A 16,329-nucleotide genomic window follows, 5' to 3' on the forward strand; every position below is an offset into this window, starting at 1 on the left:
ACCCCCTATATTATAAAAATCGTACACAAATATTATATTGGACAATATTTTTATTTTACAAAGGTGTTAGGTTGTGAGGTATATATAGAATGACCAAAAGACAACGTAAAATTACAAATAGAAAGCTCATATATTATTTACGAATAAAATTTTGCGACATCACTAATTAACTATAAGTAGATAAATTAAAGAAAACACAATGTGAAAGTGTGTTGAACTTCATAAAGAAAGGAGCTTTATTGATTAATAATGTCAAAGGAAATATAATACACATTCCAAGTACAGAAGTGATCAAAGGTCCATCAGCTGCGCCTAAGAGAGAAAATTAACCACTTATAAGGCCTATATATTGCTGGCGAGAGTACAAAAATCATTTAGCAGGTAATAATATTCGATAATTGGTCAAAGTTTATACATTTAAACTGCAGATAAGGGATAGTACTCCAAAACTAATTCACCTATATATGATCAGTTCTGTAAGGGACGCCTTATTCTACATTCATCAGGTGGTCCAATAAACAATTCTGTCTCCACATCCGATTTATCGCTACCTCCCTCTATACAAATAACTTCTCCTTCCTTCTCTCCGCTTGATGTTTGTCTCTGTTGAAGACCTCCAAACTAAAACAAACGTAAAACAAATTATAGTATGACTTATCGCCTAAGTTTATACTTATAGAGTGACTCAGATAAAAGAAAACACAATTAGGTTGATAGAGGCATCATGCAGATTTAGAATTTTAAATCAATATGCGAGAAATATCACTACGCTCTGTGGCAATGGATATAATAGGGCAGCCCGATGCACTAAACTCCTGTTATACGCGGGCTCCAGGGAAGAGCCGGACCACAAGGGTCTATTGTACGCAGCCTTATTACCCTGCATTTCTGTAAGACGTTTTCATGGCTCTAACCCGTGACCTCCTGGTCACATAACAACAACTTTATATGTTACGCCAAAGCCGCCCTTCATATTGTGCCAATGGATATGTATTCAAATATTTGTGACCTAAATGTAACATTCCAGACTTTAGACAGAGTCTCACATCGGCAAAACACAATAGGGATGCTGGGTATATAAGTTAACAAGCCTTAGACCCTAGTGACGCGTTTTAAACCCGTGAGGGCCTAGGCCTAGAGCGGACAATATCACTAGCGGGCTGGGCTGTTACATAAAGATATATACCTTCTCCCTCAGCATTGCATTTTCAACTGCAAGGTCTTTCCCCTGGATATTAGACAGAACGCATGAAACAAACAATTAGTAAGTTACTTAAAGCATAAGAAGCAAGAAAATCATGCTTAGAGTCAATCATTGCAGCCTCACCTTTGCTTTCAATCTTTCCATCTGTTCCCTAAAGACTTTCATCTGAAAAAAGAAAAGATAGCAAGTTCCCTAAAATTCATAGGAACTTTGGAAGCAAATGTTGAACAAAAAATAAAGTAAATAAGCGTGAGCTATATCTAACCAAGAGGTAAGCACCCTCCACTTGCAACTAAGAGGTCGTGAGTTCGAGTCACTCCAAGAGCAAGGTGGGGAGTTCTTGAAGGGAAGGATGTCGAGGGTCTATCGGAAACAGCCTCTCTATCCTAGGGTAGGAGTAAGGTCTGCGTACATACAACCCTCCCCAGACCCCACTAGTGGGATTATAATGGGTTGTAGTTGTAAGCGTGAGCTCTATCTAACGGCTTAAGCTTTTAGATGAAACAGTTGCACACTCGAATAGTGAATTGAATAGATCATTGCTTGGGGGTTGTAAGAAGAATTAAACCTTTCGCGCCCGGATGGCGCTAACACTCCGCTCCAACTGTTTTTCTATTTGCTGTAATTCTTCTAGGGTACAGGACCCTAAACCTTCTCCCAAGAGTTTCCTGTTGCAAATTCCATTTGTTTTAGAAGGGCGGCCTTAAGTGTTAATTACTGGGAAAGGAAAAAGAAAAATGTTAAAATGAAATAGCTTCTGAGATAGGGTTTAATTGAACCTTTTAGATGTTTCAAGAAGTTCTATCTTCTTCATCAAACTTGCTGTCTCATGCTTCAAATGCTGCATTTTTGTATAAGCTATAGTAAGTCTGGATTTTACGTTTTTTTGCAAAAAACTAATTGCCAAGGAGTCATAAAAAAGGCACAAACCTGCATATTGTATCCCACTGCTTGGTTTTCAGGTAGAAATTTGTCTTTAGAATGCCTCTTATAGCGTTCGATTATCTCCTGCATGCTGCCAATTTCTCCCTATTAATCTTTCTTTCTTTTCTTTTGAACAGGGACCAACAAATTAAAGGAGCTAAATACAAACAATTGTTGTAATAAGAACATAAGTACCCTTCGCAGTACTCCTGAGATAGTTAATATTTGGTCAAAATTGGAAGGTGGCCAATATTTTACCATAAGCCAATATGAATGAAGGGTGACCAGGAGATCACGGGTTCAAGGCGTAAAAACAGTCTCTTGCATAAATGTAGGTTAAGGTTGTGAACAATAGACCATTACGGTCCGGTCTTTAATTACCCGGGTCCTGCGCATAGCGAGAACTTAGTGTACTGGACTGCTCTTTAAGCCAATTCGAATTAATGACTGCATCAACTTGTTGCTAATGCATGAGTCAGCATATATAGTTAATTACTCAAAATATTTAAGAAGAGTTTAAGAAAATCATAATCCAAAGAAATACTGTTTAATTTCTCAAGGGTAAATTCTACAGAATGGTGGTAAGACCAACGATGTTGTATGGGGCTGAGTGTTGGCCAACCAAGATCGCTCATATTCAGAAGATTAAGGTAGCAGATATGAGAATATTGAGATAGATCGGGCACACCGGGTTAGATAGGATCAAAAATGATGTTTCACAAAAAGGTGAGTGTGGCCCCCTATTGGGGACAAGATGCGAGAAGCGCAACATATGATTTGGTCATGCGAGTAGGAGGAGCCTATGTTGCACGGACTCTCCAAAATATAGCCGCACCCGTGTCGGATCCTTCAAAAATGCACTACTATTGGAAGATCCGACACGTATCCTGCCACATTTTCGAAGAGTCCGAGCAACATAGGGGGGAGCACAGACGCTCCGGTGAGGTGTGAGAGGTTGACATTGGAGGGCCTACGGGGAGGTAGAGGTAGGCCAAAGAAGAGATGTGGAGAGGTGATTAGGCAAGACATGGCGCAGCTTCAGCTGACCGAGAACATGACCCTTGATAGGAATGTATGGGGATCGAGGATTATGGTAGTAAAGTAGGTAATCTAGAGTATTCATGACAGTAGTATTGGCACGCAGTCTCACTTATGTTGGTAGTAGGTTTTTATGACTAACCGTTGTTTTCTTTCATTGTTGATCACCTTATTATCTTGTTGTTTTTATTTTGCTTTTATATGGGTTTTTGTACTGTCCCTTCTTATCTATATTTTTATTAATATAGTGCTTATGCTTTCCTGAGCCGACGGTCTATTGGAAACAACTTCTCTATCCTCATAAGGTAGGAGTAAGGTCTGCGTACACAGTACCCTCCCCAGACCCCACGATGTGGGCTAATACTGGGGTATGTTATTGTTTCTCAAATAGTAACATATTCATATAAAATGGAATATTGTTAGAGGGAGTAGTACCCTCTTGGACCGGAAAAAAAAGAACTTGAAGGAAATTTTATTTCTTTATGTATAATTAAGGTTATATATTCACACAACAAAAGCATTTGATGATTCTTTTTTCATATACCCAAATTTTGGTGGACGGAAATACATAGTATCTATGCAAGTGGAAATACACAGTATCTACACAAGTGGAAAGTAGCAGGTAATTCCATAGAATATAATAAAGCTACACATAAGGTGATCCAGACAATACCATTATATAAAAAATAAAAATAAAACTATGTGTGGCTTCTCATTTTGTTTCTGTGTTTGCTGTTGTGGAAGCATGCCTTTGGGGTATATACATTTATTAGGTTGTCAAATTTAATGTCTCCTTGACATGGTTTAGGGATGCAGTAATTAGCGGGTAATAACATGGATATTCTCGACTCAAACACTAACCACAAAGAAAAGAAAGTACTAGCATGGAAGATTTTACCGACAGAATAATATCATATTCAAAGGGCACATAGTGATTTGGGATCTGCAACGTTGTGGATTGGTTTCCGTACAAAATAGTTCTGCCCAAAAGATTCTTAAGGTGTGTAATAAAGGAAACAGCCCAAGAGTATAGCCTTTACCAAACAAGACAGGGAGCATAAAATCAAGTACTAGTAGCTATTACTAACTTGACAACTGGCTCTCATACTTAAAACTTTTGAAGTTCACAAGAGACGCCTCTAATTTACCATTATTCTAAACAAATCAGGCAGACTTGGCTTCCTTTAAACTTTGTCAGTTAATCACTTCAGCATATTTACTTTGTCAGTTTGATGAATATATGCTTATTCTATAATCAAGTTTATGTGTAACAGTAACTTTGATGATAGTAATTAGTTTTAATCCCAAACGAGAAATATTTAGGGGCCATTCAAGGATTAATTATAATCTAAATTAAAACTATGATTAAAAGATGGATAGCATATTCCACCTTATGTATATAGAATAAGATGTACCAAGATTTTGCTATAAAAATAATACCGATATTAGTTAATATCCTCAATCAAACACAAGATAAATTTAATCCCAAAACTTATATACCAGGATAATTCACCTAATACCTTGAACCAAAGGGCCCCTTTAAACTTTAAACCACACATGAGATGAGGAGCATATATAGTTTGAACTTCAACTGCTTCTGATTACTCCAAGAAAATCTTTGGTCATAAGAGATTAACATGACTATTTCCTTTTTAGGTTATAGGAACAAAATTGCATTGATAAATGAGTATCATTATCTTGGTAATAAAATCTCATTGAAGATGAATCTTTTAACTAGGTTAAGGACAGTACCAAGGCTCTTGATCATGAAATCTTAGCTTGGAGAAGCTATTACTGCAACTATGTTTGTGAAGAACCTCTTCTTGAATTAGATAGACAAGACAGAATGTCAGTCAACTTCCTAAATTTGTATTTCGCTCCCTTCTTTAAGTATTAAATGAAACTAATTGGAATCTACATCCATATCTAAACATAGATCATTTACATCATCACTTTTTGTTCAGGATTTTCCAGGTCCGTACAAGATTAGATCTGATGCGAGCTGAAAGAAAAGAAAAATGCAATCTTTGACATGTAGGTTTGATAAGGAAAAGTAAGAAAGAGATGGTGGTACCTAGAGCTGGCAAATTCATAGAGCTTTCCTCTTGGAGAAAATATAACTAATCCAACCTCAGCATCACATAGTACTGAAAGTTCAAATGCTTTTTTTAGCAAACCGTTTCTGCGTTTAGAGAAAGTGACTTGCCTGCTTGTCGCGTTCTCTATACGCCTCATCTGAGTTTTTCCTCTCACCATCTCTCCCTTCTGAGTACACAAATGAAAGAAGAAAGGATTGAAAAAGCAATTAATTACCTTGATATAAAGAAAATTCTGAAGAATGGAACATTATTAACAATTACCAATATATATAAACAAGAAAAGATATTATTTGAGGAAGACAGAAAACATCAAATAGAAGAATGAGGAAAAGAGTATAGAGACCGTTTGGATTGGTTTGTTTTAAGTGTTTTTAAGCCAAAATGACTTTTAAACCATTTTGTAGTGTTTGGATAAAGTAAAAAGGTGTTTTTAAAAACGTATTTTTAAGTTAAAATGACAAAAACAAGCCAAAAGTCAAAATTTAGAATTCCTAACTTATGGCTTAAAAGCTATTTTGACTTAAAGGTCGCTTAAAACAAGCCCAAACTTCTTTCTGGCCAAAAGTGTTTTTTTTTTTTTGTCAAAAGCACTTTTGGCCAAAAATTGAGGTGTTTGACCAAACTTTTGGAAGGAAAAAAAGTGTTTTTGAGGAGAAACAGAAACAATTTTGGAGAAGCAGAAAAAAGTAGCTTCTCTCCAAAAACACTTTTGAGAAAAATACACTTAGAAGCAATTTTTTAAATCTTGGTCTAACACTAATTGCTGCTCATTATTGCTTTCCAAACTAATTAACCAAACACAAACTGTTTCTCGTCAAAAATACTTTTGGAAAAAATACTTCTCAAAATAAGTTGATTTTTGCAATTTGGCCAAATGGCTATTACAAATTTAGCAAAAATGCAGGTGAGACGAAAGATAGGAGTAAAGCTAAAAAGGAAGACAAAATATATATAGAGAGAGAGAGTAGTGCAAAGTTTTGCTTGATTCTCAACCCCAATTAATGGTAATATACATACATATATATATATATATATATATATATATATATATTAGTACAACAATAATAACATACCCAGTAATATTCTATATTGTGGAGTTTGGGGAGGGTAGTGTGTACATATACCTTTACCCCTCCCTTGTAAGGATAGAAAAATTGTTTTCAATAGATCATCTGCTCAGGAAAGTATAAACACCACATATGAATATATATATATATATATTAGGGGTGGCAATTTGAGCCCAAATTCATCTAACCCGCCCAGAGATTAATGGGTTGGGTTACAAATATTTTAGCTCATGGGTCAATTTGGGCTGAGCCCAAGTTAACCCATTATATTTTATAGCTCATTCTGACCCATTAGCAGCCCAAATACAACCCATGAAACTCACCCAATATAAAAGGTATCTCAACCCAACTTATATAGAAATTTATTTAGTTGCCCCAGTTTTACTCTTTTTTTATATATATATTTTTAATTTTATGTTCTTTTGTTTTTCTGCACCATCCACCTACCCTGCCCCCTTCTCCCCGCAAAAAGAAATTTTTTACTTTTTTTGTATTTTCAGTTTTCAGTTTTTTTTCCTACATCACCACCCCCACCCCCACCCCCCTCAAAAAAAATTTTTATTTTTTTTTGTATTTTAATTTTCTGTTTTTTTTTTCTGCACCCCCACCCACCCACTCACCCACCCAAAACCCCTCTCCCTTCAAAAAATAATTTTTACCTTTTTTTGTATTTCAAAAAAAATTACATTTTTTTTATTTTTAATTTTCTATTTTCTGTTTTTTTTTCGTTTTTCTGTATCATCCACCCGCCCTCCCCCCAGGGGTATGCATTCGATTTATCGATTCGATTTTGACCCTTATCGATAATTACTTATCGATTATCGATTTGTATATATGCTTATCGTTATCGTTTCAATAAAGTTTCGATTTTTTCGATTTATCGATTTTTGGGGCCTATCGATTCGGTTATCGATTACACCAATAAGAAAATTTGCGGGATTTCACGAAAAGTATATCGCTATAAACACACCTAACTAATATGGACAAAAAAAGCTAAAATAAGACGAACATCGTTTATAACATAAAAATTGTGTCAACAAGCACATGCAACGAAACTAAAGTAAGGGTTCAAATGTATGCTACCAACACTCCAACGGTATAAAAAAATTACATCATCACGGCTAATTCTGTTTTCCATTAATTTGAACTTCATTCCCTTGAGCTTTAAATATGATCATTCCTTAAATGTGGTAGAGAAAATAATAGGGTTATGGACTTAGGGTAAAGGGAAGGGTATTATAGGGAAAAAATATTAATTAATTTTTTTTTCTTTTAGTATATCTTATCGGTTATCGATAAACCGATAACCGAAGAGGACAAAATCGAAATCGAAATCGACAACTCGATAAGGAAAATTTCGAAATCGAAATCGATAAATCGATAAACTGATATCGATAAACCAATAACAAATAATCGATTCGATTTATCGATAAACCGATTCGAATGGACACCCCTATCCCTCCCCCTACCCCCACCCCCAAAAAAAATTTCGACTTACACATATTAAGGTAAAAGACTTTTTTTATGCAAGATGAACATGGTTCTAAAACAGGGGTCAAGTTGGGCGGATTGGGTTATGACCCATTATTTAGCCCATCTTAGCCCAAGTACACTTTGGCCTGGGTTGGACAATGACTCATTTATTGATCTAACCCATTTTGACCCGCCCAAATTCAACCCAACCCGCCCATTTGCCACCCCTAATATATATCATCAAACGCAACAAAGGGACAACGCCACATGCTTCTATTTCTTTCCTAATTATTCATGTGCTATACTCTTTCTCTCTCTTTCATTTTCCTGAGGTCTTCTTCATAAGCCCCCACTATGAAAAGAAAGAAAAAGATTAAAATGATTTTAATAATAATAACAATTAATTAAGTGGAATACCAAAGCTTCATTCTTTGCTAGTTTTAGTAAACTTACAAGGTTAGCTAGAAATAGAAAAAAGAGATGTAAAAAGAAATTAAAGAGTGCCAAAGATAAAATACTCCATGAAGAGGAACACTACATGATAAAAATGGAAAGTTTTGGTATAATGTTTGAAAATACATAAATGAGTACGATCCAATGAGATATTGAAAACGCATTGGTTCTCTGAATTCTGATGGAGTAGTTGTTTTAGTGATTTGAAAATTATTGTAGGGACTAGGGTTGCGGAAGTAAAAGCGTACTTAAATATCAGTATGACATTATCTGTGGCAGAGACATTTCTTCACACACTTCATCAATCATCTACGTATATACTGCCTTTTTCTGTTCCTTTTTCTCGAATATATCTTCACTATGACAAGTAAGGAATACTATTTTTTTCCAGAAATAGTAACAGAAAGCTTTCTATGGGGGATTACTTCTATTTACGGACAAGAGTTTTTCCTAAAATTAGACTCCATGTAAGTTTAGTCCTTGCTCCCACCGTTCACTTTTCATTATTGACTTTGGACTTTTCACGTTCTTTAAGAAATACTAAATGATATATATATTATAATATTTTCAAAAGTCTTGAAAAATAATTTGAGTAATGAGTAATTAATGATAAGGGTAAAACAGAAAAAAAGATTGTCTCCTCTTAATTGAGTATAATAGACAAGTAAAAATTAAAATATATTTATAGTATAATAGACAAATAAAAATAAACGGAGGAAGTATATCAGAAGGTTCTAGAGGTAGATCTATTATGCAACATATGGCTTCACATGGATCTAGTAGCTATAAAATATTTATAAATATTTGACAGTAAATTTAGTTATTATTGATGATATTAATAACTTGGGGTTGATGTAGTAACACATAAATCTCAAATCATGGCTAGATCGCCCATCGTTAATTAGAATTACGCAACAAAAATACCCTTGTTATTATCCATTTGTATCATACTATAGTTGCTATTTTTGCATCTTGGCAAACAGAATTCTTGTTGATTTTCACCCATTGCCATGTAAATTGCATGTAATTTAAGAGTTATGTCATCAAACACTTTAGCAGATGAAGAGTATTATTATTCGGTTCAACCGATACACGGAGTGTGGTCATATGTGCAAATCCTTATAAATTTTTTGATAAATTTTAAATTCACATTTCACAAAAGGGTAAAAGATTCGGTGGTAAGGATATAGATCGAGTTCATCAAATTTAAATTTTGGATCTGTTTTTCTATGAATGGATAGACAAAATTTATGTACCTATGAATGCTTAGAATTAAAAAAAAATGCACGTCATAGTATGTCGTGCATCATGTGAGTGTCAATATGGTGAAGATGAAGAAAGTTGAATAGCAAATTATTTGACCAGTAAACGTATAAAAGGAAGAAAAAAAACCGTGGGATAGGTAGGATTCAAGTTTATCTTGTTAACTTCTTAAAAAAAGCCGAAGATATAGTTATATGAAATGTAATGTAGCTTGGATTTTGGCTGCTAACTAAATAAAGATTTGAAACACAGATGGACGGCCGGGATGAAATCAAACAACATATACTCCTATATAGTACTATTAGACATGTTTTAAATGTATATTGTGTTTTGTGGGTCACAACTTTAGATGACGACGACTAAACAATGAAATTATTTTGTGGTAAGGATTTTTTGCATGCTATTTGACATGTTTTGTAGGTCATCTTTTCTGAATCATCCATTCACGAATACAGGATGGCTAATTGAACAGTTTTGACATGTTGTACATATCATCTTTTCTGAATTACTCATTCACAGGTACAGTATGCATATCTATAATTGTAATATCCTAGACCTTAGACAGAGTCCTACATCGATAAAATACAAAAAGGATACTGCGTATATAAGTTAACAAGTTTCAGATTCTAGTGACGCTTTTTAAACTCGTGAGAGCCTAGGCCCAAAGCAAATAATGTCACTAGCGGGTTGGACTGTTACAGATGGTATCAGAGTCACTCCGCGTGCAACCTTGAACGGTGGTGAGACAAACCTCAGCGAGGACGCTGAGTCCCAAGAGGCGGATGGGGGGTATGTGACATCTTAGGTAAATCCCACATCGACAAAACACGGGAGAGATGCTGGGTATATAAGTAAACATGCCTTAGACTCTAGTGTGGCATTTTAAACCCATGACGGTCTAGGCACAGAGCGGACTATATCACTAGCGGGTTGGGTCCATAAGAGGGTGTGTATATAACACCTCAGACTTTAGACAGAGTCTCACATCGGCAAAACACAAGAGGGATGCTGGGTATATAAGTTAACAAGTCGTAGACCCTAGTGACGCACTTTAAACCCGTAAGGGCCTAGACTATCACTAGCGGGCTGGGCTATTACAGATGGTATCAGAGTCATTCTTGTGACAGCGCTGCCGATGGTGGGTCAGAGTTCAACTGAGTTTAGACAAATTCCGGTTAGGTGGGGCAAACCTCAGGCCGAGTCTAGGCGAATCTCATGCGGTGGGGCAAACCTGCATGATGTTTCATACTTCAATACCACAAAAGAGGGAGGATGATTTGTGTGGTGCCCGATTTTTCGCTTAACCTAATTGTAGAAAGACTTGGTTCTTCTACATGATCCAACAACTACTGTTGCGGAATAATAAGTATAGAAATTAAAGAACACAGAGATTTTACGTGAAAAACACCTAGCTCAAAAGGTGAAAAATCATGACTTACTTTCCAGTAGGATTTTTCCAAACTCTCCACTAAAATCACTAAGCCAAAATCTGCATTTACAAAAACTCTTTTGTAAACCTAGGATTAATTCTAATCCCGTTATAGCACACAACCTCAACTGTTGTGACAACTTCAAGTTAACTCTAACTTGAAAACTCTGAGTACTTAATACAATTTCTTCTAGAAAAGCTGAAAGGTACAATATGAAAACATCTACTACAATTGAACTAGAAATAAAAGATAGACACTTGGAACCGGTTCTTCTATCTGGTTCAAATAGTTTCAGGTTTGCACGCTTGAATCACACAAATTGCTTGCAAAATTGCCTTGATATTTTGCTCTCAATTAACATTTAACTTATGCGTATGTGCATTCCGTGTAAAAGAGAACAATACTGATATTTATGGAGTTAGTAAATAGAGATTAACTAGAATTCTGATGCTACTCTTCCATGGTGGAAGAGTTCTAGTTGATGTCAACCTTTAACTCTATCCTTCTCTTAAACCGTATTCTCTTTGTGTAAGGAGTCTTTCTTCTTATTCAATATGCAACCTTTTCGATCATGATCAGGACATATCACTTCTGCTAAGTTAGGTTTATCTCCTTCACGTGCATCTCACATGCTTGAGTTGACCATATATGTGCTTCACTAGGATGGACCTGGTCCATGTGTGAGTTCCTTTTGTCAATCTTCAAAACTCTCCTTTACTTAGGCCAACAAATTCCCCCTTTTTGATGATGACAAATTCTGTGTTTTTCACTCACTTAGGCCCTACCAGAACTCAGCTTATTCATCAATGTAAAGTTAGAAATTTTGCTACTTATCATCAAGGACCAGGTTCATTAGGTTATAAATATCACTTATTAAAAATATAAAGGAAAATATTTCTTCCTCCTTTTAGCCTCATCGAAAAGTTGCATAAACACAATATGATTCCCAGAATTTTAACAATTACCCATGGCCACTAGGGCAACTGCAAATGTAATCATGGATTAATCATCAGTGATCAACCAAACATATTCAAACTATCAAGAAAATATAAACAGACAACAAGAGCAAAAACAACAAACTTCATTGATAGAGAATATGATTCTGTCACTAGAGCTCTGACCTTGCTATTGATAGGTGTCCTTTTAGATGAGCCAGGTTCATTGGTAATGGCAATGACCTCATAGTCACAAGCAATCAAAGTGTTGATTTCAAAATAGTCTTTGCTTGTGGCCATCTCTCACTTCTTCAGTGGCACCTTGCAACGATCAAGCACAATAGTGAGAATAAACCCATAAGGAGTAGCATGGGCCTTGGAGCCATTGATAACCCTATCAAGCAACTTGATCATAAATGCAGGCCACTTGATCTGCCTTCCACTTTCAAGACACTCCATCATAACCAAGTCCATGTAGTTAGCAATGTGTCTTCTTTCCTGCCTAGGCAACAAACACTTTTTGACAAATTCAAATAGGACTTTGTGACAAGGCTTCATCCCAATTTTATGCACAACCTTGGCCTCATTCACTTCTATGACATCACAGAATTTCCTAGTAATGGTAAGGGCAGTAGGAAGGGAGTCCAGACTTGACCATCTTTGCCTCGTGTAGTCATCATACCCTTCAGAAGGAATGTCAAGGATTTCACCCAGCTCTTTTGCATCAAATGTCACTTGAACCCCTTTCACCTGACTGGTAACTCTGTCATCCTTGACCTCTGCATTGGCCATAAACTTAATAACCTCATTTCTTTCCAGCCTGCCATCCAACTAAAGGACCATGTCCTTCCAGCCCTGAACAGCTAGAGCATCAACCAGTCGGAACATCCCTGGTTACTCCAAATCCTTCAACATTCTACCCTTCTAGATTTTTGTTTGCCAAACTTGGCCAGCTTATCTTGTTCATAGTCAGATTCACCCTCTTCTTCATCACTCCAATCTTCTTCCTCAATAATCTTAACTTGCTTGGCTTTCACAACAGATCTTGTTCTTTTAGCCAAAGAAGAAGGTTCAGCAGCCTTGGAAACAGATGTAGACTTCTTTGAAGAGGACTTGGTTTTCTTTGGCTTAGGGGTCTGAATCTCCACATCCACAGTCACATGTTCATCTTGATGGACCGGGTCCATCACATCCACATCAATAGCCTCAACAGGCTCTGCAACCTTAGCTTTCCCTTTGTCCATTCTTTTCTTCTTGCTTTCTGCCATAGCCTTTTGCAAATCATCCTCACTTTGCTTCAACTTACTCCTTGTGGCCTTTCCTTTTGGTAGAGAAATCTCAGCTGTTGTTGGAGAAGTAGCCTTCCTTTTCTTGGTAGTTTTTGCAGTGTTGGGAGCATTTGGTGTTGGGGTTCTCCTTTTCTTGGGGTTATAGCTTGCACCTACTTCCTTCAGAAGGTCTTCTAGGGTCTCCTCAAAAGATGAACTGGGTTCATCTGCAAGTGAGCTGAGATTGATCAGCCCTTCAGCAGCCTCCTCTAAACCATTTCCCCTGTTTTCTTGCTACTCTCTACCACATTTTCATGCTCAGCCCCACAGATAGCCGGTCTAACCATTTCAAAAGTGTGTGAGGAATCATCCACTTCTTACCCTTTTCCCCTCACATCACTACTTACACCCTCACTTTCCTTTTCTTTTTCACTTTTATTTTTACCTCCTCTCCCTCTTGACTCAGGAATTTTCACATTCATAACAGACCCAATCAGAACAAAACGATTTTCGAAATTTTCAACTAGCACGGAACGTACCTTAAAAGGGGGATTTTGCCCTTTTTCAGAATCAAAAGACCCAGTTCATTCCCTCTCACTCGCATACTTAAAAGAATCATCAGAATTTTTAGAATCTTGGGCTTGACTAGCCTTTAATTTGGCATTTAGTTTCTTTGAAAGAGCACCTGTAGCCACAGTTTTGCGAGCAAACATCTTCACCCGCCTTCTTCTAGGTTGGGGGGTTATGCTAGGTTGAGGAGTAGTGAAGGAATCAGAGGGTGTAGGTGGTGGAGGAGTGCCTAGGTTATTTTGGGGGTTGGTCATTATTTTCTAATTTTGGAAGAGGATTTTTGAATTGGGTTTTTGGAAGAGCGAAGAGTAGAAAACGAAAGAGAATTAACGGTTTAGAGAATTATGAGAGTGGCAGTGATGGTGATGATGGATTTTAAAGAAAGAGGGTTAATTGATGTCTAACGGCAGCTTTTGTAGTCAATTAGAAGTCCAATCAACTTGAAATTTCAGGTTGAATGAGCGGTTAAGCTTCCCTAGATTCTAGGCATTTTATGCAGTAAGGATTCTAATAGAGACGAAACTGGTTTAAACTCAAAAGGATAGGTTTTTCTGAAGTTTTTGAACATAGGTAGGACTCTGCTCATGAATTAAATATTAATATTTCTAATTATGCAGAGTGTAGAAAAGATACCTCGCTATTTAGATGAACCAGTTCTGATGAACCAGGTTCTTCACTAAGAATTCTCTTGATCATGCCTCAATTTATCAAAATAGAGAAAATTTTATTAGAGATCAGTGATTCATATCAACACATATCACAAGAGTATACTATTTACAGTATGAGACTGAGAAAAGATTAATCTAGATATTTACACAAGTTCCAGATTTTCTAACCAAAAAAATCAATTTTTTTATTGTACATTCTGGACTGGTCCCATTAGGTGATCTTAATCATCTCTAATTCTAATCTGTTTCTTTCAAAGTGCTCTCTACTCAGTGCTTTTGTGAATATGTCAGCAATCTGTTTATCAGTAGCACAAAATTCTATAGTAATCAGTCATTTCTCATTGTTGTCCCTCAAAAAATAGTGTCTAACATCTATGTGCTTAGTTCTGTTATGATGAACCGGGTTCTTAGTCATACTAATAGCACTAGTGTTATCACAGAAAATAGGGATGCTACCAACTTCAATACCAAAATCCATCAACTACTGTTTGATCCATAGCAATTGAGCACAACAGGAAGCAGCAGCAACATACTCAGTTTTAGCAGTGAATAAGGCCACTAAATTTTGCTTTTTAGTAGCTCATGACACAAGACATGAACCAAGGAAGTGTCCCATACCTGAGGTACTCTTCCTATCCACAAAGAAACATGCATAGTCAGCATCAGCATATCTCACAAGGTTAAAGTTACTACCTTTTGGATACCAAAGACAAAGGTTAGTAGTGCCTTTCAAGTATCTCAATATTCTCTTGACAACAGTCAAGTGGGATTCCTTTGGATTTGCTTGAAATTGAGCACAAAACCCTACACTGAAAACAATGTCAAGTCTGCTAGCAGTAAGATAAAAAAGGGAACCAATCATACCCTTATACAATTTCTGATCAACAAATGAACCATGTTCATCTATGTCCAATTTTGTGGTTGTTGCAATAGGAATGTCTATTTCCTTTGATTCTTCCATTTTAAACTTCTTAATTAACTCTTTTGCATATTTCTGCTGAAGGATCATGGTTCCATTTGAGTTTTATTTAATTTGTAAGCCTAATAAGAAATTAAGCTCACCCATCATACTCATTTCAAATTCACTCCCCATAAGTTTAGCAAATTCCTTACTTAGTTTTTCAGTGGTTGCCCCAAAAATTATGTCATCAACATATATTTGTACTACAAAAAAATCTTTACTTTTTTCCCTCAAGAATAGAGTGCTATCAATTTTACCTCTCTTGTAGCCATGTTCAAGCAGGAATTTGGATAGTCGTTCATACCATGCTCTAAGAGCCTGCTTGAGTCCATAGAGTGCCTTGTCTAGTTTGTATACATGATCCGGACACTCCTTCCTTTCAAACCCTAGAGGTTGTTTGAAAAACACTTCTTCCTTTAAGTAGCCATTTAGGAAGGCACTCTTGACGTCCATCTGGTAAAGAGTAAATTTCATGTATGCAGCAAAGTCTATGAGGAGTCTTACTGCGTCCAAACTTGCAACTGGAGCAAATATCTCATCATAATCTATGCCTTCCTCCTGGATATAACCTTGAACCACCAACCTTGCCTTGTTCCTTGTAAGAGTTCCATCTTCATCAAGTTTGTTTCTGAAGACGCATTTAGTGCTAATTACTAATCTATCCTTGGGTCTTGGAACGAAATGCCAAACTTGACTCCTTTCAAACTGATTGAGTTCATCTTGCATTGCATTTACCCAGTCTGCATCCTGCAAAGCCTCAGCAACATTTTTAGGTTCAATAAGAGATAGGAAAGCATCAAAAGCACAACGATTCTTTAATTGAGATCTAGTTTTGATTCCAGAAGTTGGATCAGTAATTATGTTCTCAATGGGATGAGAACTTTGATACTTGTAAGGTTTCACAACCAACTGGTTTCTGTTTGATGTTTCTCCCAAGTTCTATTGGTGAGGAACAGACTCATAGACAGGTTCTATT

The 16,329-nt window shown here is 36.4% G+C and overlaps 1 protein-coding gene across 4 annotated transcripts; it reads right to left on the reverse strand.

Annotated features, from left to right (window-relative positions):
• Positions 1-212: 212 nt before the first annotated feature.
• Positions 213-5,602, reverse strand: LOC107813303 (MADS-box protein SOC1). Of its 4 annotated transcripts, XM_016638552.2 has the most exons (8): positions 5,527-5,602; positions 5,241-5,431; positions 2,135-2,219; positions 1,984-2,045; positions 1,773-1,872; positions 1,328-1,369; positions 1,187-1,228; positions 213-621 (listed from the first exon to the last, which is right to left on the reverse strand). In XM_016638552.2, the coding sequence occupies exons 2-8, from the start codon at positions 5,420-5,422 to the stop codon at positions 469-471; spliced, it is 666 nt and encodes a 221-aa protein (XP_016494038.1). In that variant the 5' UTR covers positions 5,423-5,431; positions 5,527-5,602; the 3' UTR covers positions 213-468. The 4 variants fall into 4 exon arrangements, with proteins under 4 accessions (XP_016494038.1, XP_016494037.1, XP_016494039.1 ...); XM_016638551.2 differs by lacking the exon at positions 5,527-5,602 and having other exon boundaries at positions 5,241-5,512; XM_016638553.2 differs by lacking the exon at positions 5,527-5,602 and having other exon boundaries at positions 5,373-5,507.
• Between the last annotated feature and the right edge of the window lie 10,727 nt (positions 5,603-16,329).

Source organism: Nicotiana tabacum, chromosome 7, assembly GCF_000715075.1.
Source record: "Nicotiana tabacum cultivar K326 chromosome 7, ASM71507v2, whole genome shotgun sequence".
Lineage (NCBI taxonomy): Eukaryota > Viridiplantae > Streptophyta > Magnoliopsida > Solanales > Solanaceae > Nicotiana > Nicotiana tabacum.

Coding starts and splice junctions, on each gene's coding strand:
- LOC107813303 (XM_016638552.2), bottom strand. CDS start 5,422: ATGGTGAGAGGAAAAACTCAGATGAGGCGTATAGAGAACGCGACAAGC. Junction 2,220..5,240: donor TATGAATTTGCCAGCTCTAG/GTACCACCATCT, acceptor AGAAATTGGCAG/CATGCAGGAGATAATCGAAC. Junction 1,229..1,327: donor TGGAAAGATTGAAAGCAAAG/GTGAGGCTGCAA, acceptor TCTAATATCCAG/GGGAAAGACCTTGCAGTTGA.